The following is a 26,832-nucleotide window of genomic DNA, read 5'->3' as shown; positions in this document are numbered from 1 at the left end:
CAAGCATTGACTCCTGCTAATCCTTCCCTCCACCATGAACATCAAATGTTTGGCCTCCCAGTACAGCAAATGCACAATTTAAAAAGATGTTGTCCACAGTTGAGGAGCCTAATCAACTGTGCTCCTTTGGAACTGGATTCGATGATGTCACTGCATCAGAAAACATGAAACTGAATGACTGCAATTGGAATTTCTTCTCCAATTGAGAGCTGTGGAATGACTGACCACCTGAAGTCCTGCTGGAAATGATATCTGTGTGATTACCATAAGGACTGCTTCTGTGTTTTCTCAGCCATTGTTTTATCAATCTGTCTCTACTGATAGTACACAGATTATAGATGAAAGTGATTGTTCCATTAAGTTACAAATATGTTATTAATAGCCCTTCTCGGTTTTATATGGTCTCAATTTGAATGCTGGCTATGTTATTGTCAGTATACGTATATATTTGTTTTAAAAAGGTGTTAACTTGATTGGAATGCCAAATAACCCCTCCACTTTTCTCTAATCAGACTGCAGAATGATGGGACTTATAGTTGAATACTCCCTGTCCAAAAGGTAAGACTAGCAGTTCAAAGTTTAGCACATAATGTATGCAATTTTTAGGAGTTGAGTAACATAAATTGACCATGAGATAATCGATAGTTGATCAAATGTTATTTATCAACGCCGGTAAGGCTCCTATTAGATTGATAACGTTTGGGTTCTATTAGACTGGTGACTGCTGACATCTCAGGCTTATTGTTTGCAGTTATTAATTGTACCTTTCAGGGTATAAACAAGAATAATACAAATAAAAAAATTATAAATTAAAATAGGAATATAGTATTGAACGCTAAATATTAAAATGTTTTAGTATGTGAATCACATTTTTCCTTACCCTCTCTAGTGGCTTAACTCATCGTTAAAGTTATGTTGAGCCTCCGGAAATTTTTCTTCTGCCACATTACGGAAATTAATTTTGACTGATTTTGAAATTATCAATGGAAGCACACTTATTAGAATATTGTAGTTTATTGATCTGCTTGTGTCGTAGATACACAGGAATTCTTAAAATACTTAGAACAAGATGTTTACAGTTTCTTTTTTTTCCCTTATAACTCCAGCTGGCACAAAAGAACGTTCATTATTTGAGTCATGACATTTATTTTATTTTAATTTGTCGCGGTAGGGTCGCTGTTGTGGTTATTGTTGTTTTTGGATCATGGAACGAGGCAATGCTTGCCAGGCCATTACACAGTAGAACCTTTTGTTGCGTTTCAAACAAGTTTTTTGCACCAGCTCCATGTCGGGTTTGCTGGATTACTTTAACTGTAGATGAATAAGATGGTTTAATGTCAGCTGTGTTGTTGCAATCTTATGGAAATGAATTACGTCTTGTTGCATACTCTGCTCGGAAACTCGGTCCCGGGGTTATTGGGTTGATTACATGCTGTAGCCTTTATCTTGCGACGAATTGTTTGTTTGTCATCTGTTTTTGTATAAAACAGTGTGTCTATCTTTGTACAACCGGTTGTGCTTGTGTTTTTATCTGTGGTAAACTGTTTTTTTTTTTTTTTTTTTTTGATTGCATGAATATGGACAGGCAAGTGATGATATTGTGTGGTGTAGCTGTTTGATGAGACATACAGAACATTTGTTTAATGTTGTAATATCATAACCCCCCCATTTTGATCTTCCTATTTGTGTTGTTTACATTAATGTACTTGACCCCATCGCTATAGGAAAGGTTAGAGCCAATGCAGCCAACAAAGCCGCAGTGCCCAATTTTTGCTCCGTCTAATGATGGTTGTCTCCTCCACAGATGAGGACACAGGCTTATTTCCTCGACTCAAAGGTATCCTGCAGGAAATTATTTGAGTGGCAGAGCCGCTTGGTACAGTATGTACTGAGCTGTATCTTTCCCACAAGTTTTTTCATTGTTTTACTTGTTTGACATATGGTAGATACCACATGATGGACTTATCAAGCTGATGCTTCGTCATGATTAAAATATTGTTTGGTGATAACTGACATGTTTTTCAGAATAGAATCCGAGTAAAGGTAAGCTCTACTGAGTTTTCATTGCTGTCATTAGTGATGATGGGAATGCGAGGACGATCACATGGTAGGACAGGACTGTTCCAGCATGAATTGCTGACCGGGAGACCAATGTGGTTAAGTCTGTCTTCTGTCGAAAGAAGCCACAAATGGATTACACCACATAAACCAGTAGTGATCAGATTATCCAGATTAGTATTTATCATTGTTAGATTTACTTTATTAATGGATTGTGTCGATGGGATTATGTTCAGGCAACATTCGAGAAATGCGCTCAAGGAAAATCTGAAAAGCGTTGCACAATTTACACTGTCGGCTGTTTTGAAGCCTAATTGAGATTCTATGGACATTGCCTCCTACATATTAGACATTGTGATAATATTATTGTTGTTACACTAGGGTGCATACATACAATTTTGGGCTGAGTCTGTGGTCGGTTGTTCAACATAACTGTTTTGGAAATTACAGAATTATTCCACGTACCCTATTTTACATTCAACCTCGACCAAACAATGTTGTCAATGTGTGCCTCTCACCCAAGTGTATAAGTCTATGTGCCCAGGTCAAAGCAGCCCTACCCGTCCCACTTGAAGGACCTCTACACGGCCTCTGACCAGGTGAATGGGTGGTGATTTGCGACTTACAGAGGAATTGCTGGAACTCGGCCAGATTCCTGGGACCTCTGCAGCAGGGTAAGGGTCCGCACCACTGCAGCAGCAGTTAAGGTGGCAGAACGATGGGTACACGCATCTCATCGCAAGAAAGTTTCTACTCCCCTCTAGGTACTCGTTGAGGAGACAACGTGAGTGTACGCCGAACGCTGTTCACCCTGCAACTGCGATGGAACCACTTCAACCACACCTACATAGGCTACTTGGGTTACTGCCATTCCACTTACCATAGGCGAAGAAATGTGTGTTTTGGAAGCAGTTATCGAAGGGGCTTTCTACACCAACATTGGCGCCCTACAGTCAGCTCCACCGCTGGACTTCTGCTGCACATTTGATTACACCTGGCCACTCCCCACCTTGTTATTTGGTCATCATTTTCCTTCGCCCCTCCATCAAAAGGACTACGATAAAACAATATCTCTGTAATATAATTGTATTGTACTCAATTTATACGTCATTTTCTGATCCCTTTGCCCTAATTATATGATATTTAAGCATTATTGCATTTTCCTTTTGTATTGTTCCACTGGGAACAACAGGAGGGAGTGTGAGAGAAAAATGATGATCAATGTTAATGAATGATATAATTCTACCACCAAGTGATGTCTAAATGCTGAGGCATATGTTTGTTTGGTGACCCCCGACTCTTTTACAGGAGATCTTACATTCCTGTATACCACTGTCACAAATGTTTTAGTCGTTATCTCTGTTTTTCTAGATTGTAAAAGGACCATTTGTGTAAACACTCAACGTATGCTTCCCCGGCACCAAAAGTGTTCACTTTTTCTTTGTTAAAACATGTTCACAACTGTTACTGAAGACAACAGCGAATCACATGGCAAGTCTCAGAATGGGACCCAACCTCATGACTATAAAAGCCTTGTCAAGTAAAGTAGAGGTAGACTGATCAGAACACTGCTTTGAGGCATGAATCTTTCTCTTTATTCTGCAGAATAAATAACTTTAATACTCTCAGTTTTGTTTTCCTGTAGCGGGCAGATTAACCTCACCAACCACGCAGGAGAATTTCTCCAACAAACCCTAATAAAAAGAGCAATTACAATAGGATCATCATCCTACGTTCTGTAGATGAGGACCCTAAATATACAACAACACTTCGGCCACATACATCTGGCATTCCAGCAGCATTGCGCAAATGAGAGTCAACCACTGCATACCGTCAATAATGACAAACGATTGCACGTGTATTACTATTTAACGTCAGCAAACATGTATCATATTTTGACAACATATTTTCTAATCCGTGTTGTAAAGTGATGTACCTGAAATCCTTGAAAGAGTCTCCATCAACCACATTGATATCACCATTTATATAGTCATCACCATACCGAAACTGTAACGGGTGTGGTTAGGACCCAATTGCAGCACAAAGACAGGCAGGGATATTTGGTAATATCTTTTATTTGTAGAGTCGACGGAAGACAGGCAGGGAGTAGGCAGGATACATCGTCGGGGACAGGCAGGTTCGATAACGAGGAGTGCAGACAGAAGACAGGCGGAGTGGCAGGCAGGATACGCGGTCGGAGCGAGTCGGTAGCGGGGAATCAGTCCGGAGAACGCTGGAGAGTCTGGTGCAAGCATCAAAGACAAACTGGCACCGGGTTACTGGCGAGAGAGGCATATATAGAGGTTAGATTACAGATCGGGAACAGCTGTGTGCGCAGGTGAATGGAGTTGGACTAATGGGACAGGTAAGGAGAGGGAGGGGAAGTAGAAGAAGGCGGAGATCATGACAGAAACTCAAAGTCCTCTCCATAAAATGTGTGTTGTTTAGGTAATTCAGGGACACACCACAAAACTTGCCCCCTCCTGATCTTGCCAGTACCGTGTCCAGATCTTCCATAAAACACTTTGAAGCATTTGTTTTGCGAGGCTTGCCAAACCTATTGCCATGCACTGCTTTTGGTGTCGTGCATGACTTTGGCGCCCTTTGGAAACACAGACGGTTTTATAAATCAGACGGCAAGCCCATCCTGCACCACCATGAAGTGGCGACCCTTTTGGAGGCTATCCTCCTCCCTCTCTCCATCGCTGTTTGTAAATGCGCCGCACATACAACACAGACCCCGTCTCTCTCAGCAATGCCCATGCCGACGCAGCTGCCAAGGCCATGGCACGCCGCCCCCTCCCTCATTCCTCCTCCCTCTACTCATCCCCCCCTTCCCCAACACCCTCCTCCCTCACTGACCTCCTCTCCCTCTCTTCCCCAGACGAACGCAGGCTTTGGTCCAGCTGTGAAGCCACCCTCCGCGACGGCGTTATGATGGGCCCCGACGGCAAACCCTGCCTGCCTAGGCGCCTGTTCCCCTGTTTCGCTAAGTTGTCACATGGTTTGGACCACGTGTCAAAAGGAGGGATGTGCATGGCAGTTTAAAACACATTGGTTCACAAAAGGCTTTTCCACATTTGCAGCCACATATTGCAATAAGTGTGTAATTTGCACCCAACACAACCCTGGCATGCCAAAGGGCCTCACAACCCCGCCACACACCCAACCCCAACGCGCCCCTTCCAACATGTAATGATGGAGTTCTTCGATCTTACACCATGCAGAAACAAAAAATACTGTCTCGTCATGGTTGACATGTTTTCCAAATAGGTGGAAGCCTTCCCCGCCAAACATGCCACGGCGTAAACAGTGGCGAAAGCCTTAGTGACAGATATAATTCCCAGATGGGGAATCCCGGAAAAACTGTCATCCGACAATTACAGCCATTTTGTAAAGAACATCCTCACACAGTTGTCGACGCATTTCCAATTTGATTTAAAAACACACTGCAGCTACCACCAACAATCCAGAGGTGCTGCAGAACGCGAAAACGGGTCGCTGAAAAACAAACTTGCTAAACGCTGCAGCGAAACGAATCTCAACTGGGTAGACACGCTGCCCATCGGGCTGATGTACATGAGAATGCGAGTGCGCCTGCGAAATAACCTTTCCCCTTTTGAGGTCCTTTTTGCAGCCCCTCCCAATGTGGGACTGGGACCTCCAGGCCCACCGATGGACACCAACCTCTGCGACGACACGCTTGTAAGATATTGCATTTCCTTAACCAAATCTTTTTTCTGAAATCAGACAACAGGTAGGCTCTGCCTTACCCCAAGGCACCACCGGGCCCCTGCACAACATTCAACCGGGCGACTTTGTGCTGATAAAGAATCACCACCGGAAGTCCTGAAAACACCACCTCTGGCTCGGCCCATACCAGGTCCTCCTGACCACCCACACGGCGATAAAAGTCCAGGAAAGGGCAACGTGGGTGCATGCCAGTCACTGCAAGACCATCAGCCTCCAACCACAGCCTGTTAACACCCAGCAAGGAGGGTCACACACAACCCCTCCCATCCCCAAAAAAACACTGTTACGAACATTGTTAGTTGCAAGGTTACGCGTGCTGGCAACCGTCCACCTTAGGTCATAGACGAACGTACCCATAGGTCATAGACAAACGACGCTGACCACCGCACACCACACTACGTTAAGTCAGCAGAAGCAGACGACACCATGGAACTCCCTGGCCTCTGCGGCGTGCGCGGCATGCTAACCATTCTGTTTATAATCACTGTAATGATAGTTGCACCTCAGATCTGGTATGACATGCACTCTCGCGCTACGCCGACCAACCAACCCTGACACTGACGTCACCCCCTCATTCCGCCCAATTCGCGTTAAGCGCGCCATTTATTTCGTAAACGGACAAACTATGTATGCCACGGGTGTCACAAAGCCTGGCATGCGGAATGTTACTTTCTCTGCATCAAACGACACTACCCTCGCTGTGCATGAAAAGTGCATGATTGTATTCATGAATTCATCAATTTACAGTAAAGTAGCAGAAATGTACATTATGCTTAACTGGCATACTGTGCACATGCTGTGTAACAGGTATCAGTAGTTCCTCCTTGGATTTTCCTAAAAACCCTGGTCTTAATCTGAAGTGGGGCTTAGGCCTTTGTTTCGCTTGACCACACACTCGCATTTATTAGAGGCCCGGTTTTTATTTGAGTAACTGTTTATATTTGAGGAAGTATGGTAACTCAAATATATGAATTACCTTATCTTCTAAGCCTAACACTGCTATTTTGTACATTAACTGAACCTTGCAATTTGTTGTTTCTGTCATTCATTGTCTCAAGGTCATTCAATCGTCACAGAGAACATGGAGGAATGTGTTTTTTTTTTATCTTTGTTTTTATTTTATTCAAGCACAGTATGGAACCACGTGAGAATGGCACACTACTTTATATATATATATATATATATATATATATATATATATATATATCTATATATATATATATATATATACTCATTGTATATCATTCTGTTTTAGTCGGCGTGGATTATGCAACCCCGAGGTGGTGCTATTCAAGATTCAAGATGTTTATTTATCACATACTTTATATACTACATACTACATATATATACGGGCATACATGTATGTAGTGAAATTGGAACGCATCCGGAGATTATGCACAATAAGTACAGAGACACAATAGCTAAGTAATTAAGTAATTAACAAACTAACTAAGCTCACTCAACTAATAAGTACAAGGACACATAGCTAAGTAAATTAAGTAAATAACTCACTAACTAAATTGACTGATTCCTAAAATGTAATTCAGTTAATGAATATATAAGAATAAAATAGGATAAAAATGTCATATACTGAATAGGGATGCGAAATAGAAACAGGAGGAATAGACTACTATGTATATACAGATATGTACAGCAAAGTGACGTGAATAAAGTGAATAAAGTGAGGTAGTGTGTGTTGAGATACCACATACCACAGTATGACACAGCAATACAGTATCAGTACAGTATGCAGTACAATATGCAACAGACATTACAGTAATGCAGCGGGGGCTTAAGTATGTGTCTCAGTGAGGGCCCCTGGCGAGTTCAGCATCGACAGTCCTTATGGCCTGCAGGAAGAAACTCTATCTCAGTCTTCAAGATCCTGCGTGCTCTGCTACTACACCTCCTGGTGTATAAGTCCTGCCTGGAGGGAAGGGTAGTTCCAGTGGTACGTTGGGCGTAACGCACCTCCATTTGCAGAGTCTGCCTGTCCTGAGCAGTACAGTTTCCAAACCAGGCAGTGATGTTTCCTGTCAAGATGCTCTCCACTGCTCCGGAGTAGAAGGACTTGAGGATCCTCACGAGACCCTGAATTTCTTCAGCTGCCTGAGGTAGTAAAGACTCTGCCTCGCCTTTCTCACCAGTGTCTGTGTGTAAATTCCATGTTAAGTCCTCTGTGATGTGGACTCCGAGGTACTTGAAGCTGCTCACCCTGTCAACAGAAGTCCCATTACTCACCAGTGGCGCATCCATCAGTTGTAATCCTCTCCTGAAGTCCACAATCAGCTCCTTACTTTTGCTGACGTTCAAGAGGAGGCTGTCCTGGCGCCAGAGTGACAGATCAGCCACCTCCTCACAGTAGGCCTTCTCGTCGTTGTTGGTGATCAGGCCCACCTCAGTGGTGTTGTCAGCAAACTTGATGATGGTGTTGGAGCTGGACCTGGCCACACGGTCATGTGTGTACAGGGGGTAAAGTAGGGGGCTGAGGACACAGCCTTGGGGGGATCCTGTGTTAAGGGTGAGGGATCTTGACGTGTGCCTCCCAACCCTAATCACCTGGCTGTGAGGAAGTCCAGGATCCAGGAACACAGTGGAGTGTTCAGTCCCAGTTTCCTCAGCTTGACAGCCAGTCTGGTGGGGACTATGGTATTCAAAGCTGAACTGTAGTCAATGAACAGCAATCTCACATAGCCCCCCTTCCAGCCATCAAGGTGCATGAGCATGGTATAAAGTACGTGGGAGACCGCTTCTTCCGTGGATCTGTTCGGCCGGTAACCGAACTGCAGTGGGTCAGTGGTGCAGGGGAGGGAGGCACTGATTTAATCCTTAATCCTTAAGCCTCTCAAAACACTTCATGAGCACCAAGGTGAGAGCCACCGGACATGAGTCATTCAAGCAGGCTGGAGAGCCAGTCTTCGGCACAGGGATGATGGTGGACTTTTTGAAGCAGGACAGCATCACTGACTCGGCCAGCGAGGCGTTGAATATCTGAGTGAGCAAAGGGGCTAGCTGGTTAGCACAGGTCTTCAGTAATCTCCCAGATATGCAATCTAGTCCCGTAGCTTTCCTGGTGTTCAGACGCATCAGAACCGTCAGGCATTCAGAGCACCACAGATGGATTTATCCACCCGCGGTTTCTGGTTTGGAAATACCCGAACTTTCACCGAGGGTACGACGCTGTCCTCTAACCTGGCTGACGTCACTGGAACTTGATTGGAACATGTCCCAGTCTACGTCACTCAGAGCGACCTGAAGCACGGCCTCTGATTGGTCCAGCCACCGCTTTACGTCCCTCATTACTACCTTTCCACGCACAATGCAAGGCTTATATACAGGAAGCAACGAGATGGCGACATGATCGGATTTCCAAAAAGCAGGGAGCAAGACGGTCTTGCATCCGTTCTTGTAGGGTGTGTAGCAGTGGTCCAAAGTTATTTCTCTTTAATTACTAACTTTTTCAAGGTTCACCCTGTTAAAATACCCAGCCACAGCCGCATTGGGTTGTTTGTTCTGAAGTCTGCACAACACATCATGCAGGTCCGATAGTACTGTGCTGGTGTCCGCACGTGGTGGAATATAAACGGCTGTGATGATGATTGTGCTGAATTCCAGGGGGAGGTAGAATGGAAGGCATTAGATGGTCAGCTGTCCAGGTTCAGCGAGCAGGAGTGGATGAGAATCTTGATGTTGTTGGGGTTACACCAGCTGTTGTTTATCATGAAGCAGACGCCTCCACAATTGGATTTCCCCGACTCCTCCCACCTGTCGGCGCAGAACACAAAGAAGGCCTCGGCAGGACGTATAGTGTGGTCTGGCACCAGCGGGTTCAGCCATGTCTCTGTCAGGCTTAGGACACAACAGTTTCTTGTATCCCATTGGAATGTAATCCTCACTCTGGGTAGATGCACTACCACTAGCACTAATGAGGTACTGCATGCAAGCTTACCTTGTAACACACCTAACCCCGCATGAAATGCTTACAGGTTGACCCATGCCTGTGCTTCGTGGACCATATAAAGGTCCATCATTGGAATAATTGGAAATGAAAATAAAAGAGTATATGAGACAATTAACTGCTTTACATCAAGTGATATACCAACAGGAAAAAAACAGAATTCCGATGAGTTCAAAGTTCAAAGTGTACTTTATTGTCAATCCTACCATGCAACACGTAATTACACAGAGGATCAAAATTGCGTTTCCCCATACTCCAAATGTGCAGTAATATTTGTAACACACAACATGAAAGTGCAAAAAGACAACAACAATAGACACAACAATACAAGAAGACTAAGGATAGTCTTAATATACTCAAGATGTTAAATGAGGTATGTTATTTAGGTAAAAAGGTGCAGTACAAAGCTAGCAGCAAGAGGATATATATGTATAACAAGGGGATACATATGTATTGTAAAAATGTAAATATTGTGCAGTCAGTTGGTCTTTGTGGGTGTCGTGTTCATGTCGTGTTTGGTGAGTTTAGTAGTCTGATGGCCTTTGAAAAAAAGCTGTTCCTAAATCTTGTGGTATTGCACCGCATGCTGCGGTATCGCTTGCTTGAAGGTAGGAGGGTGAACAGTTTGTGTTCTGGGTGGGTGTGGTCCTTGATGATACCGTGCTCCGGCGGGTTATCTCCCAAATAGGAGCCTTTCTGTGTGGAGTTTGCATGTTCTCCCCGTGCTCACATGGGGTTTCCTCCACCTCACGTCAGTAAGGGCCCCCCTAAAAAACATGCACACATCATCGTCTGACCAGCGATGGACACTTATCACCTGGTGCCCGGGCGCGTCCACGTATGCTGCCCAGTGCTCCTGGCTGTGGCCCCGGAGGAAGGACAGGCCAGGATGGGTTAAATGCAGAGGAACCATTTCACCGGCCACCATCCAAAGCATGTGCATGTGTGTGTGTGTGCAAGCATGTGTTGTAGTGTGGTGTGTTGTGTGACAAATAAAGACTGTTTCTTCTTCTTCTTTTCTTCTCTGCTGTCCTCACCACTCTTTGTAGGGCTTTCTGGTCAGCAGTAGAGCAGCTGCCATACCAGACTGAGAGGCTGCTGGTAAGAATGCTCTCAATAGCACCCCTGTAGAAGGTGGTGAGGGCAGAAGGGGGGAGGTCAGCTCTCCTCATCCGGCGAAGGAAGTAGAGGCGTTGCTATGCCTTCTTTACTAGGGAGGTGGTGTTGATTGACCATGTCAGGTCGTTTGTGATGTGCACCCCCAGGAACTTGGTGCTCTTCACAGACTCCACTGCACTGCCATTGATGGTGAGTGGGATGTGTGGTGTGTGTTTCTTTCTGAAGTCCACAGTTATTTATTTTGTCTTGTTTGCATTGAGATGTAGATTATTGTTGTCACACCAGTTGATGAGTTGATGTACCTCCTCTCTGTAGGCGGAGTCGTTCGGTCGTCACCGATGTGGCCGACAACTGTTGTGTCATCTGCAAACTTAATGAAGTGGTTCGAGTTGTATCTGGCACAACAGTCTTGCGTCGCCTGTGTGAACAGCAGAGGGGACAACACACATCCTTGGGGGACTCCAGTGTTCACAGTGATGGTCTCTGGGGAGTTTTTGCCAACTCTTACTGTCTGTGGTCTATCAGTAAGGAAGTCCAGTAGCCAGTTGCAGTGTGGGGTGCTGATGCCTATTTCGCTAGAAAGAAGGAGAGGAGCCCCCGGTGGAGCCAGATCCAGAGGCCAGAGATCCAGTGGGAGAGGCAGTCCAGAAGGAACAAAACGATTCGGCGATAGTGGTGCCGCCCCTAGCGGTCGCCTGCGCCGGCGCTCCGGTTACTTTCTTACTTTTTAGTATTTTTTTCCTTTTTTTATCATAATGTTTGTGAAAAAAACATCAACAATTAACTCATACGAGCGCGATGCACTCATGGCTATAAAAATTTCCCTAAACGAACAACTTTGGGACTTTTTATCCGTGGGAGCAGAGTGGCCGGCGGAAATCCTACGCGGGAACACTCGCAACAAAACTACAACAAAAATGGAGCCGCTGTTCCACGAGCCGGCCCATGGAGGAAGCACCGAGGTAAACGAGGCGGCATTCGGGTCAGAATGAGGATGCAACCTTACCGTCTACCTCTGCCAAGCATCCTTCTTGCTAACGTCCAGTCCCTGGAGAACAAGATGGATGAACATCGAGCGAGGATTCAATTCCAGCGAGACACAAGGAACTGTTGTGTCCTCTGCCTGACGGAAACATGGCTGAACCCACTGGTGCCGGATGAAGCCATACATCCAACCGAGGCCTTCTCCGTGTTCCGCGGCGACAGAACGGGAGAGTCGGGGAAATCCAAAGGTGGAGGCGTCTGCCTAATGGTAAACAACCGCTGGTGTAACGCCAACAACACCAAATTCCTCTCCCACTCCTGCTCGCCGAACCTGGAACAGCTGACCATACTATGCCGTCCATTTTATCTCCCCCGGGAATTCAGCACGGTCATCATTACAGCCGTTTATATCCCACCGCGAGCGGACACCGACGCAGCTCTGTTGGTTCTGTACGATGTGTTGTGCGGATTTCAGAACAGACATCCCGACGCGGCTGTGGTGGTGACTGGGGACTTTAACAGGGCCAACCTTAAAAAAGTTCTGCCGAATTTCCACCAACACATCACGTGTGCCACCAGGGGAGACAGAACTCTGGACCATTGTTACACTCCTTACAAGAACGGATACAAGCCCGTCTCGCTCCCTGCTTTCGGGAAATCAGATCACGCCGCGATCTCGCTGCTTCCTGTTTACAGGCCTCTGATCGCGCGGGATCTGGTGATGACGAGGGAAGTGAAGCAGTGGACGGACCAATCAGAGGCTGCGCTTCAGGACGCTCTGACTGACGTAGACTGGGACATGTTCCAAACAAGTTCAAGTGACGTCAGCGAGTTTACGGAGGTGTAGTAAGTTTTGTGGCTACGCTCGCGGATGAAATCGTTCCCACGGTGAAAGTTCGGATATTTCCAAACCAGAAACCATGGGTTGATAAATCCATCCGCTGCGCTCTGAATGCTCGCACGGCCGCTTACAACGACGGACTTGTATCTGGTAACATGGACAATTACAAAGCGGCGTCGTACAATCTGCGGAGGGCGGTGAGGGACGCCAAACGGACGTACAGAGAGACCGTGGAGCTGCAGATGGAGCGGGGGGACACAAGACGCTTGTGGGAGGGGCTGCGAGCAATAACAAACTACAAGAGCAGCTCCTCCCCAGCCACGAGTGTGGACGCCTCCCTGGCCAACCAACTGAACTCCTTTTATGCGCGGTTCGAGTCTGGCAGCAGCACCGCTAGCTCGCCGGCTAATTGGAGTTACACCGCAGGAAAGCTGCGGGCCCAGATGGCATATCTGGGCGAGTACTGAAGACCTGTGCTAACCAGCTAGCTCCGGTGTTCACCACAATATTCAACATCTCCCTGGCTGAATCAGTGGTCCCGTCCTGTTTCAAGAGGTCCACCGTCGTTCCTGTCCCGAAGATCGCCTCTCCAACCTGCCTGAATGACTACCGTCCGGTGGCCCTCGCCTCGGTGGTCATGAAGTGTTTCGAGAGGCTGATTAAGGACTACATCTGCGCCTCCCTTCCCCGCACCTTGGACCCATTGCAGTTCGCGTACCGGCAAAACAGATCCACGGATGACGCGGTCTCCCAGGTACTGCACACCACGCTCACGCACCTGGATGGCCAGAAGGGGGCCTATGTGAGAATGCTGTTCATCGATTATAGTTCAGCTTTCAACACCATAGTCCCCACCAGACTGGCTGTCAAACTGAAGGAGCTCGGATTGAATAGTCCGCTGTGCACCTGGATCCTGGACTTCCTCACAGGCCGCCCCCAGGTGGCCAAGGTGGGGAAGTACATGTCCAGCTCCCTTACCCTGAAAACAGGATCCCCCCAGAGCTGCGTCCTCAGCCCCCTACTGTACTCCCTGTACACACATGACTGTGTGGCCAGGTCCAGCTCCAACACCATCATCAAGTTTGCTGACGACACCGTGGTCGTGGGCCTGATCACCGACTGCGATGAGAAGGCCTACTGCGAGGAGGTGGCTGACCTGTCACTCTGGTGCCAGGACAACAGCCTACACCTGAACGTCAGCAAAACCAAGGAGCTGATTGTGGACTTTAGGCGTGGATCACAATCGAGGACGCACGCGCCATTGTGGATTAATGGGACCTCTGGCGATAGGGTGAGCAGCTTCAGATATCTGGGAGTCCACATCACAGAGGACTTAACATGGACTGTTCACACAGACACTCTGGTGAGAAAGGCGAGGCAGCGTCTCTACCACCTCAGGCAGCTGAGGAAATTCCGGGTCTCGGTGAGGATCCTCAAGTCCTTCTACTCTGGAGCAGTGGAGAGCATCCTGACAGGCAACATCACTGCCTGGTTTGGGAACTGTACTGCCCAGGACAGGCGGGCCCTGCAGAGGGTGGTGTGTTCAGCTGAACGTACCACTGGAACTACCCTCCCCCCCTTGCAGGAGTTATACACCAGGAGGTGTAGTAGCAGAGCCCGTAGGATCATGAAGGATCCTCATCACCCCAACAACGGACTGTTTCAGCTGCTGCGGTCAGGCAAGCGCCTCCGCAGTCACACAGCGAGAACAGAGAGACTGAGACGGAGTTTTTTCCACCATTTCCGCCATTAGAACTGTCAACGCTGACCTCACCAGGGGTCCTGACTGAGCCATACACTAGGCTCCACTACCTACTGTACTGTATGTAGCATACTGTACCGCATACTGTATCACTGTTCAGGGTTGTTCGTGATGCCGTATTGCTGCGCCGTACTGTTGTATACTGTGCTGTATTATCCCAAACACTACCTCACTCTATTCACATTCACATGCCACTTTAATTCACATTAATTCACATGCCACTTTAAATGCACATATCTGTATATTCATAGGCATATTCCTCCTATCTATTCCGTTTTATTTAAATTTATTTTTATTGTATTTTATTCTATATATTTTTATCTTATTCTATAAGTATTCCACTTACTGTATTACGTTTTAGGAGTCAGCTAGTCGGTCTATGAAAGGAATTTTCTACTTTTTATTTTATTTTTTATTTTTTCCTAGGACATATTGTGTGCTATCACCGGGTGCGTTGCATTACATTTCACTGCATATATGTATGTAAGTATGTATATGTATGTGACAAATAAAAAATCTTGAATCTTGAATCTTGAATCTTGAACCTCTTCCCGGAATATCCTTATACTTTTTGTGAATTCTGCCGGTGGAGGTCACCCCAGAGACTATATAACTTGCCGGCCCCCAGAGATCGGGGCTCTCTCCCGGAAAAGACCTCTTTCTTCCATACTTTCTTTCCTTCTCTCTCTCTTCTTTTTCTCTCTTCTTTTTCTCTCTTCTTTCCCTCTCTCTTAAAATGTCGTACCAGTGCTGAATAAATACCCATCTTCTAATCACTGTCTTTTGTCTCCTCAGTCCAGCCGTACAGTCCACATTAAAATTAACCATCTGTTTCCACACTGCCCCGAAAAGATGACAAATGTTTGTTTGTTTGATCCAATACCTCGCAGTTGAATCTTGTGTGTCAATGTCGCCGCCATATTGGTATGGGGCAGCCGCGTCTCCTAATGCATGTTTGTCTATGGAGGCAGGAGGTCTATCCACAATTAAAATCATTATAACTCACTGAATTTTTGCCCAATTTTCCATCTCTTTTGTTTGTTACAAATGGCAGATGTGTATTTATGATGCAGAATACCGTATCTACTATATTGCTAAATTAGAAATGTGGGTTTTTAAACCAAAATATATTTTGTAGATGGTAACAGTTATATTTCTATAATATAGTATTTAAGATAAACTTAAATACATTGTATACAGTATATAGTAAATTATAATATATTATTTTGTTATTATTCCAGGTAAAATGATTGCCAGAATGTAATTTTGTTAATAATTTTGTAAATAAATTAAGACTTCCTAAAGTCTTAAGTCTTCCTAAAGAATTCCTAAAAAAGACATAATTACAACAAACACAAACGTTAAAATACTAAGTAATTTTGTTGTAGGCTTCATAGCGTTCTCAACTTTTACACATTGACAGCAAAACATTAAAGATCTGTTTCTTCAGGAAAACAGAATCAAAGTCATCAGTTGCAATAGCTTATATGTGCTGTTTAAAGGGTTAGGTGATTTTGATTTGTTGATCAAGTTGATGAGAGGAAGGAGTGAACATGATGAGAAGTGAACACAGTTGAATTCCAAATAAAGTACACTAATAATAATATAACAGACATAATTTCAATATGGCCCTGGCTTTCCCATCAGTGTTGTTCTATGCCTTGTCCATGTCAACTGCTATCATATCAGAGCTCATATGAGGTGGGGGTGCCTATGGAGACAGGAAAAGCAGCACTGAGTTGCAGGATGGTTATATGTAATTTTTATTATTGGTTACCGTAATCCCTAAATATATGTACAAATGCAGGAAATGGGATTCAAACCAAAGTTAAAACCCACTTGTCAAACCAAAATTACGCCCTTGATTCCATGCCACTTAGACCTCGATCTCAATGTCAAGTCTTTTTTTGTGTTGATGGTATTCCCTGTCTTGAGTTTCTTTGTTTCTTTTAAGTTTCATTAAAGCTTCATTGAAGACTGTATGAGCCAAGAAAAAAAAAACGATACTAAAACTGGCTGACTCTGATTTGACAAAGGAGACATGCCCCCACCCCTCCAGCCTACTGAAACCCCTTGGCTTCAACATCAACCACGTTTTGGGGAATTGGAACCTCAAGACTTTTTTTTTTTTTTACCTGTGCTGTCAGCATGCTGGGCATTCAACACAGAGTATTTGTATGCCATTGCATCCAGGACAGGAACCTCAAGACTGATAGTTATCTTGAGTATCCTCATCATAAGACAATGGACTGTGATATTGCTAACCGCATTGGAGCATGTGCTGCTAATTCATAGCCTAATCTATCTTGTCTCACTCAACAGTAGATACATGCATTGTTTATCTGAACACTAAACATTTTCACAGATTTTCACAAAAGTCGCTAGAATTGCCATGAGTCACTTTTTATAATTGAAGTCGCTAATAGGGTCGGAAAAAGCACTACATTTAGTGAGAAAGACACCAAGTTGCCGGGAAATATGGTGACACAACACATGATATCAACAAAGCCAGCCTATCGAATTCTGTACTGCAAATCTGCACTCTACAGCGATGTGAAACTCATTCACACATAAAAGGCTTATGTATAGAATTGAGTTCTTCAATAGCCCTCACCCTTCAGATGATGGGTCATTAAGTAAAATCTTCCTTGGATGGCTTTGAAATTGTGGAATACCCTAATGATCCTATTAGAGACGTCTAGGATCTAGAGTATCTATTGTTTCCATTGGTTTTGGAGTCACCTTGGTGAATACTAGATAAAGTTATGATCCATGTTGCCCCAGACTGAACACGCAGAATTGGGATTTTGTATACCTCTTTGCTCTTCCTAAAACACCCCAGCAAATTCTCTGGTCTCATTCTGGCCATTATGGGACCTCTGAAAAAGATATTCTCCACAGATTTGAGTCATTTTACATAAAGTTACGCAGCTGGGAATTGTGAGAAAACTGTATCTCCTGTCCATAATTTATAGGATCTGCCCTTTAAATTTTCAGAATTGTCCATCAGAGGTAATAAATAATGACCTGCAAATCGGAGCCTCTATTTACCACAAAGAAGAAGGGAAGGGAGTGAGGTCAGAACGGTGACAGCCAACATACAGGCAGAGAACAAGCGAACACAGAGAAAATATACAACAAAAAGTGAGTGAGAAAAAGACTGATGACAGAGTATAGTGACGACTGAATGTGGAATCTCAAGAGAGAGAGACAGAGGGAAGCAAAGAGAGATAGAAAGAGAGAGAGCGAGACAGAGAGAAGAGAGAGAGAGAGAGAGAGAGAGAGAGAGAGAGAGAGAGAGAGAGAGAGAGGGCAGGGCAGTAGACGAGGGGCTTCCTTCCTTCAGCTACCGTCATTTACAGGGGGGGGGGAGAACAAAAAAAAACACACATACACACACACACACACACACAGCTTCGCACACACTCACCATCTCCACAATACGTGTGCACGCACACTCTAACACACGTACACACTTGTGCTTCAACGGGCGAGCGAGGGGGCTTTAAAACAGCTTTGCAAAAAAAATCATAGGGAGACAAAAGGATTCTAACCTGCAACGATGGAGGAAAACATGGATGAATCACAGAGCCAAAAAGGTAAGAGGGTTTGTGGGTGTTAAAGATTTGGACATTAAAAAAAAAAAGTATTACTGTTGGAAATCGGTGCTTTCATTCGCAGTGTTTTGATGCATACCTCCCCATTCCTCCGTGAGACACAGCATCCCTTTGTGTATGATGTACAGACAGACGTACAGACAAACATGTATGGAAGAGCGAAAGCCACCGGGCTGGGGGTCAGACATATATGTCCTTTTTCTGACTGATTTGAGATTATTTTTCATTGAGCGTTTGCCTCATTAGCTGCGACTGCCTCAGATGATGAAAATGGTGAATTTGACTGCGTTGTTTTTGTGTTGTTGTTGTTGTTGTTGTTGGGGTTTTTTGTGGAGGGTTTGATGATCAGAAGACGGGAGGGGGGTTAATGGATGGCAATATAATTAGATTGGCTGGGTAGGGGATGGAGGTGCACTGACATCAGATGGCCGAGTGCTTGTTTTCCCTTTTTCTTTGAGATGGGTGAGACAAGGAGGGAACAGAGATGAGGGAACACGGACGGGTGGAGGTGGGAGTGGCAGTGTGGAAGGGAAGATGGAGAGAGGGAGGGAGGGAGCAAGGGAGGGAGGGGTAGAGCACAGCCAAAAAAGATCCAACGTTGAAATAATTGATTTAAAATAAAAAAAGGGGTAGTTGGGGGCGGGGGGGTGCAGACAGAGGTGGAGGGAGGGAGCTAGCGGCGGAGCAGAAAGCAGAGTGATTGATGCCTCGGTTGGGCGACTCTTTGTTAGCCTCCATTGTTAGCGGTTCACGCCTGTCAGCACGCCTTTCCCTGCGCGCTTGCTCTCTCACTCTCTCTGTCCCTGTCTCTGCCCACATCTCCATTCCAGTTTTCTCACCCCCCCTTTCATGCACTCCTACTCTCATCCCTCCATCTCCCGCCTCTCGCTCTTCCTCCATCTTTATCGCTTGCCCGACCCTTACAAAAAAAGCTTGTCTCCGTTATCTCTGTTTGTGTTCATTTAGACGCAATCTCCGTTTAACTGTAACTTTCGTTGAACAGCAACGATTCCGCTTAGAATCGCATCTGTTCAGCTCTCGGCCACAAAGCTGTTTTTTTTATTCGTGACCATTCTGTATTGTGGTTGTTGTCAATGGCGGCAAAGATGGGTGTGCCTGTTTCCCGAAACCCATCCCATTCCACGGCCACCGTGAATCAAGTTGTTAGCCTCTACCAATCTGAGTTGCATACGAGAAAAATGAAAATAAATAAAGGCAATAAAAGCATATTTTTTCATTTTCATTAATACGGGATTAATAGAAGCATTTTATTGTTGTATCCATGGAAACAAGCTTTTCTGTCATTTGATAGGTGGATTCAGGGTTTTTTTTTCTGGAGGGAAAGCCCCTAAGCCAATCAGAGAGCTGAGTTCAGAGAACGGCAATCTCCAGTGAACAGATGCTTTGTCTCACACAAACACACCCTCCCTCCCCCTCCATCCATCCATCCATCCATCCATCCATCTATCCATCCATCTAATACTTAGCTTGACTGTTTCTCTGTCACTGTCTCCCTGCCTTGTGGAGACAGGTGTGCCCCCGGGGTGCCTGTTTTGACGTGACCACAACAGTCTGTCTGTCCATCTGTCTGTCTCTCTGTCTCTCATATATAGATCTGTCGATTTATATATGAGAGAGAGAGAGAGAGTGAGAGATAGATAATGCATATCTCCTAAGATAGAATTACTGGAACAAAATAATATACCTGTTTATGTGTAGGTGTGTAACTGGGGCTGCATAGTCATAATAATCCAGAGATTAAATTTTGGTTTTCTATAGGAGAGGTCCAAAAGATAGTGAAAAAAGAGGGAACCCAACTAGTGGGGGCAACAGCATGAGAGATAGACACAGACCTAGTTATACAGAACAAGACTTAAATTGGGACAGCGAAGTAACTGAAAAAGACAAAATATTACAATGGCAGAGAACTTTGGACAGATATAGGAACTCAGTTCGGAACAAAGTAATTGAATTGATCCAAAGAATTGATCCAAGGGCCGTGACTGGGAAAAAAATTCAAACAGTGATAGGGTGAGTCGGAAGCTACCAGTGACAGACAACAATGAAGAGTTGGAGAACCAGTGCACCGTTGCGGCGCTAATATTGCCAGAGAGAGAGAGAGAGAGAGAGAGAGAGAGAGCATCTCCTTTAACTACCGCTTCTCCTGACCCACTTTTGCGGATGGGGGATGGGGAGGTGGATGGAACTGATGTATGGAGAGACGAGGGGTAAAAAAAAAAAAAGTAGGAGGTTGGAAGTGTGCAAATTATTTATAGATGGTCTTATGAGTCCTGTGCCATTATGGACTAAAAATAGAACCCAATTGTCACAAGTGTTACAAAATGTTAATTGCCTTATCTGGTAACATTGAGGAATAGCCTGTCCATATACTGTGAGTTTATTATAAGTTACATTGTGATGTTTGTTGAATTTGTTATAATATTATACATATTTCACATCACACATTTGAACTCTGATGTCAATCGTTATGGTACTGATTTTACAGTTCCCACAATTTCACATCTGTTCACTAAAAATATCATGGCATACTGTTTTTAACAGAAACATATTTGATGGAATAAGACGCAATGGCCTATCTTGACCCTTGACGCTTGATCTTAGCACATCTCAAAAACAATAGTTAAAAATGTTTAGCAGCATATTAAGGGAATGAAGACAACATTATTTTGCACAATTCAACAATTTTATGTGGATTGTTATGTCAGACACAAATTTAAAGAGACACCTTGACTGTTGGCCATTATATTCCTATTTTCTCAAAAGCACACATATGAGCAGCATATATATATTGATTATTTCTGAAAATGATCATTTTCAGAAATAGTAGCTGTTAACACCCGTTAACCCCTGCTAACACCCATTTTCACTTTCACTTTATATTTCTGTGTTTGTGGGTGTGTGTGTGTGTGTGTGTGTGCCCGCGCGCGCATTGGCCCTATTGTATGTATTTAATTACTGTGACCACTAATAAAATGCATCAACGTGGTGAGTGGAATTGGTCCATACAAACTCGCTTACCAGGCCGGCAGAGTGAAAGAGGGGAGCACGCAGCGCAGAAAGCAGGGAGAAAGAGAAGAAGGAGGGGAATATGAAATTGAATATAGACAGGAAAAGAGAGGAGGCCATCAATATGGTGGGGGAGGTGACAGCTGCAGTGCAATAATTTCAAATGACTTCCAAATGAAATCGACTAAATACAACTGTAAAAAGTATAATATATTTTATTTTGTTGCATCTCAACTACATAACCTGATTGCTTTTTGATTCATTTACAAATACAAATTTTAATATATTAATATTTATATTTTTAAGGTATAAAATTCACCAATAGAATGAGTATGTAACTAAAGGGAAAAAGACAAAAGGCCAGGCTCACAGTAACCTGCTTTTTACAGCAAAACAGAAAACCTTTATTACAACTTTGCCTCCCACCAGAAAACAGGTGAACAAGCAATTGGCTCTGCTCCAATCAGCTTTTTTTATTTGGCAGTTTTGGTTGTAAATGAAAATTATGGTTCCAGTGAAAATCAGCCATAAAATCGTACGTGTCATCAATAGGTTTAAATGTAACCCCTAAATAATTGGAGGAATTTTCCGAGCAAATTTTTATGCCAACTGTTAAGGATTAGTTCTTGTGTGTTTTTGGAACACTGTTACTTGTATTTTATTACTTTCCAACCCTGGCTGGAAGATAGAGGCGGATAGGTTGGATTACTTTTTATATCTTTTGTGAAATTTTCTAAATAAAAAGGTCATCCAAAACTAAATTAATTTTGAAACTGAATAGAATCAACATTATTATTTTCATGTTCATGTCCAACAGCAGGTCATTCAATCCACTAGATAGCACTACAGTATAACCTGCTGGACCAACCTGGCGCACATTACCTTTTGTTCCATATGGTTGTTCAGCCTTGATTTAAGAATGTTACATTTTTATTTTTATTTTCTAAGGGAACTTAACAGACAAACTTTTCCGAACAGAATATGTTTCCATATACATTTGGATAGGTTGCCAATCTAGCTGTATTAACACACACACACAAAGACACACTACAGTTTTCAATGTAGTGTGCAGTGTATCATCGATTGTGTGTCTGTAGAGAACTGCAGCATTGTCAACCACTTAATTAATGCTATTAGCCATACACCCTCTGGAGCTTATAGTCCCTAATGATTAGCATCGCTGACCACATTAATTGATTATGCCCTGTTGATAATAAGGATCATCGTCAAATCCAGTGTCGTGAAAAGGTGGCCTACGCCAAGTCCATCCAGGGGTTCATTGACCTCAAACTTGGTTAGGCCTCAAACTTGGACACATTATTCGCCCTGCAATAGTCCATGCGGAAACATAAATACTCATAAGTCTTCAGTACCAGGGCTGAGGTTAACCACCATGGGGCCCAGGGCCAATCCTCTTTGTAGGCCCTATGCATTGCCAAATTTTGCATCTGCACAGCCAATTGAAAACCAATGGAGGACCATTCTCTCAAACACAATGTCAGGCAGAACAGTCGCACAAACACACCAAACCCAGTCAACTAAGCCTTAAGCAATAGATAGGCCTACATAAACCTGAAGACAGCCATGGCAAGGCAACAATCTAAGAGACACGTCATGAGTTAGAATTTTTGCTGCCAGCAGTAGTCAATGAAGCCCAGCCATAATTATAATGGGAACACAACATTATTTGTAGCACTCAATGGGTCTTACACCTTAACCATGCATATTTATTTGATGTTCCGTCCTGGCCTCTCTCATATTTTCACGTAGCCTTGTGTGACATCTTCACTCCTTTAGATTAACCGGAAAAATAGGATGTAAAGAAAACTGTCATGGGGCTCTTGGCTATCGTAAGGTCATCCCCAACAAAGATTCAATACAATAAAAAAAAAAAAAACAATCTCAATTACATTATCACGCTCCCTTGTGGCCTACAGTCCATGCATCCCATTGGGATGATTGTGGCCAAGTTCAGTACCAACACTATCGGGCAAGAAGCACACCACCGATGTACATCCCCAAAATGTAAAGACTCCCTTCAGCCATCGATTCTCCCTGGCCTCAGTTTGGCATTGGGGATATTGTATGTGGTGTGGGGGTGGTGTGGTTTAAGCAGCCACACCTGTCTTGGGTCTATGTAATTGGGCCCGGAATCAGGGTAGCTGTACGCTTGTTGCTCGTTAGAGCAATCAACAAGCAACAGGTAAAATCCCCACACAAAGAGAAGAGCCTCTGTCATGACAATGTTCCATCTGCTCCTGGCTTGTTCCATCTTGCCAACTTTCTACAATATGCTGGTGTGTTTGCAACATCTCTGCCTGTATCCCTGTCTTGGAGGGCCCTGAATACACCATTCGGGTGGCGTGTGGGTGGCGGATCGGGTGGTGGATCTGCCACACTGACTTAGTATCACGACTCTATATAGTCGGCCCTGCTGCGTGCTGTGTCACAAATCCTGTATACAGTGGATATGCTCATGCCCACACCTCATCTGATCTTGAAAAATCTATACATGGAACTGTAAGAAACAAACCTCTGACAATACTTACCTCAATACACAATTGACAGCTTTCATAGCCATTGACGAGTAAATTTACTGGTACAAAGGGAGGCTTGAATAAACAAGGTTTCACTGGGTATTGATGACATAAATGTCATAACACAACTGGGTATGATGACAGAGTTTATCGTTCATTTTGTCACAGCCTCCAGACTAAGACATGCAAGACTTAGACAAGTTCATGCAATTATGTGTAAATCCTGCTCTAATGTTATGAGTAGATTGTGAGGAATGGACTGTAGTGGGAGGAGGGAAAGAGGGAGACAATAAATGGCGGTTTATAGGTAAACGTAAACGTCTCGAAGGGGGTTGCAATTAAACGTAAGGTCGCAGTAGCTTGGAGAGGAGCCGACGTGCACTGCTCCTTAATTTCAACAAGGTATTGAGCGGTCCTGTGCCTCAAAAAAGCTGATTATTCGAATTGCCTGACTTACTGTCAGGAGGCGGTTTTGAAACGGGAAAGAGAATGTAGCAGATAGAAGCCCGACTTGCAGATGAGGTTCGAACGTGGATTTTTATTTGCATATCTATATTTTTGGGGTCTAAAAAAACCTGATTTCTTCTATGTATTCTGTACATTGTGGTTCACTAAAAGTGACACTGCCACCTAATGGACACGTATTGTTATACAGAAAATCATACAAGTATAAAAGAAAATAGCTACACGTAAGACACCCACACACATTCAGAGATGAGTAATCCAGCCTTAAGTAAGAGATGAATTAGATCTCACTGTGTCTCCCCTGACTTAAAAAAAAGAAAAATCTAAATCCAAACACAGTCATAAACAACTCTGTTTTTGCGTTATACTATTTAAAAAAATTATCGTTTATCGTATCAGCTCTTTAGATGTGATGTCATTCTTGGGGGTTGAACAGGATGACTGAAGGTGAATCTGTGTGTGTGTGTGTGTGTGTGTGTGTGTGTGTGTGTGTGTGTGTGTGTGTGTGTGTGCATGTGTGTGTTTGTGTGTGTGTGTGTGTGTGTGTGTGTTTGTGTCTGTGTGTGTGTTGGGGGGTTGAAGCGCAATACTTACAGTCACACAGTTCAACGCCTGAAATAAATGAAACAATTCTATTGCTAGAGAAAGAGAGGAGAGGATGTGCAGATATTTGACTGACAGCACTCGGAACTGTTAAGGAATGCTGGCAACCAGCAGTGGCTATAAATGTATATGTGTGAAAATATCATGACCTATTAATTTGCATTAAGAGGTCAATGTTTTTAAAACATCATATGATGACCAGATCTGTGTTTTTGTTTGTTTGTTTTTTTTTTTGGCAAAGTGGTGATTTACACATGTGCATGTTGAATATTGCACTTAATTTAATAGGACAAGATTCTGAAACTATGTATGAGCCTATGTGACCATGTGTGTGTGTGTGTGTGTGTGTGTGTGTGTGTTTGTGTGTGTCTGTGTCTGTGTCTGTATCTGTGTGTTTGTGCAGTTCTGTAACTGTGTTACCCTGTGACCTGGACCCGCCCGCTCCAGAAAAACACAATCAGGCAACGGAGATTAACACACATATACACACCAAACACATTCTCCCAGTGGCTGTGTTATTTTCAGTACAATCAGCCTAGACTGTCCGACATTTAAATCACCGGCTAATGAGACACCATTGTCCCTAAAGACTGGAGTTGTGTGTGTGTGTGTGTGTGTGTGTGTGTGTGTGTGTGTGTGTGTGTGTGTGTGTACAAATCGATTGTGAAACAGGACAGTTAGTATCTGCACATAATCACTAGCTATTGATATACTCATTTATTTATGAAATAGAATACCAATGAGCGATCACTATTTAACGGGCCGATGAAGCTTGCGGGTACTGTGGGTATTTTAGAGCATTTTCAGATGCCGAAATGAAAGAAGCACAATGTGATGTGGGCATGGTGTGGTTTGAGCAGCCACACCTGACCTGGATCTAGGTAATTGGGGGCCCAGGATCAGAGTGGCTGCATACCTGTTGCTTGTTCATTGGTGTTACGAGCAACAGGTAAAAGCCCCATCCCCACACACACTCTGGAGAGGAGCCCTTGTCATGACTCATGTCTATCGGCTTATTCCATCTAGCCCACTCTCTACATTAAACTGGTGTGTCTACCACCCCGTCGTCTGAGTCTCTGTCGGAGGTCGCTGAAAACATTACTTGGGTGGCGTGTGGTAGTCGAAACTGCCACGCACAATTTCTTGAAAACCACTTTCTATTGTTGATGCTATCTAGTAGTGTTGATGAGAATCTGCTTCTTTTGCTATGGTGAGTACACAGTACACACACACACACACACACACACACACACACGCACGCACGCACAAAAACACACAGACACACCTCAGATACCCATTTTCATGTTAAAATTTTTTTTACACACTAACCACTAACTAACCACTAACTTCCGTTCCTTCAGACAAGCTGATGTGGTCATACCTCAAGATGATCGGAATATATGATATTGTGAGATGCTATTTAAATTGATGAGGATAATTTAATAAACTAAAATTCCTTATAATATGAGTGTGACATGTGAGATGATATTTGATATTGTTTGACATGGGATTTTTCCATTTGCGTGTTTAGATATTGTGTGATGTATATCGTGGAGAAAATCCATATAAATCCATATAAACAGTGTATCCTATAGCAAATGTGTGAGTCTGTGTGAGAGTGCAACTGTAAGCCTGACGTTGCCCCTTCGTCACCATGACAACCCTACAGGCAAAGTGGGTCAGCGAGCTCCCACCACACCCGTGGTTGGCATGACAACAGGGCTGCTCAATTAAATGTGTGTGTGTGGGGTGTGTGTGTGTGTGTGTGTGTGTGTGTGTGTGTGTGTGTGTGTGTGTGTGTGTGCCCGTGCTTAAATGTTTATCTACTCACTACTTTGTGTTTCTCTCTGTATGAGTGTTTATATATGAGTGCTTCCTATGTGTGTCTGTGTGCGTGTACCGAATGCTAAACGCAATGGTAGTCGTGCATTAAAGTCAATTTTATAACTGAGGTTGTTTTTTGTCAATTTTTTGAATGGCAAATTGTCTGGACATCGTGAACTTACACAACATCTTTCTCATTACAGTAATCTAGGCTCTCTGATTCGCTCATCTCCCATTACATGGGATACATTTTTTAATTTAAAGAATGCACATCTGGATATATG

General features: G+C 43.9%; 1 protein-coding gene across 1 annotated transcript in view; it reads left to right on the top strand.

Annotated features, from left to right (window-relative positions):
* Nucleotides 1-18,037: 18,037 nt before the first annotated feature.
* The window catches only part of gpm6ab (glycoprotein M6Ab), a gene marked incomplete at both ends in the record, with an annotated part of 49,493 nt that continues 40,698 nt past the window's right edge, over nucleotides 18,038-26,832 (top strand). Inside the window, one exon of the mRNA XM_079999276.1 lies at nucleotides 18,038-18,074. Coding sequence (XP_079855402.1) covers nucleotides 18,038-18,074 — 37 coding nt within the window. The remainder of the gene's footprint in view (nucleotides 18,075-26,832) is intronic.

The sequence above is a fragment of the Zeus faber genome (assembly GCF_960531495.2).
Source record: "Zeus faber genome assembly, chromosome: 4".
NCBI classification, from domain to species: Eukaryota; Metazoa; Chordata; class Actinopteri; order Zeiformes; family Zeidae; genus Zeus; species Zeus faber.
This window is presented reverse-complemented; position numbering and strand designations above follow the sequence as displayed.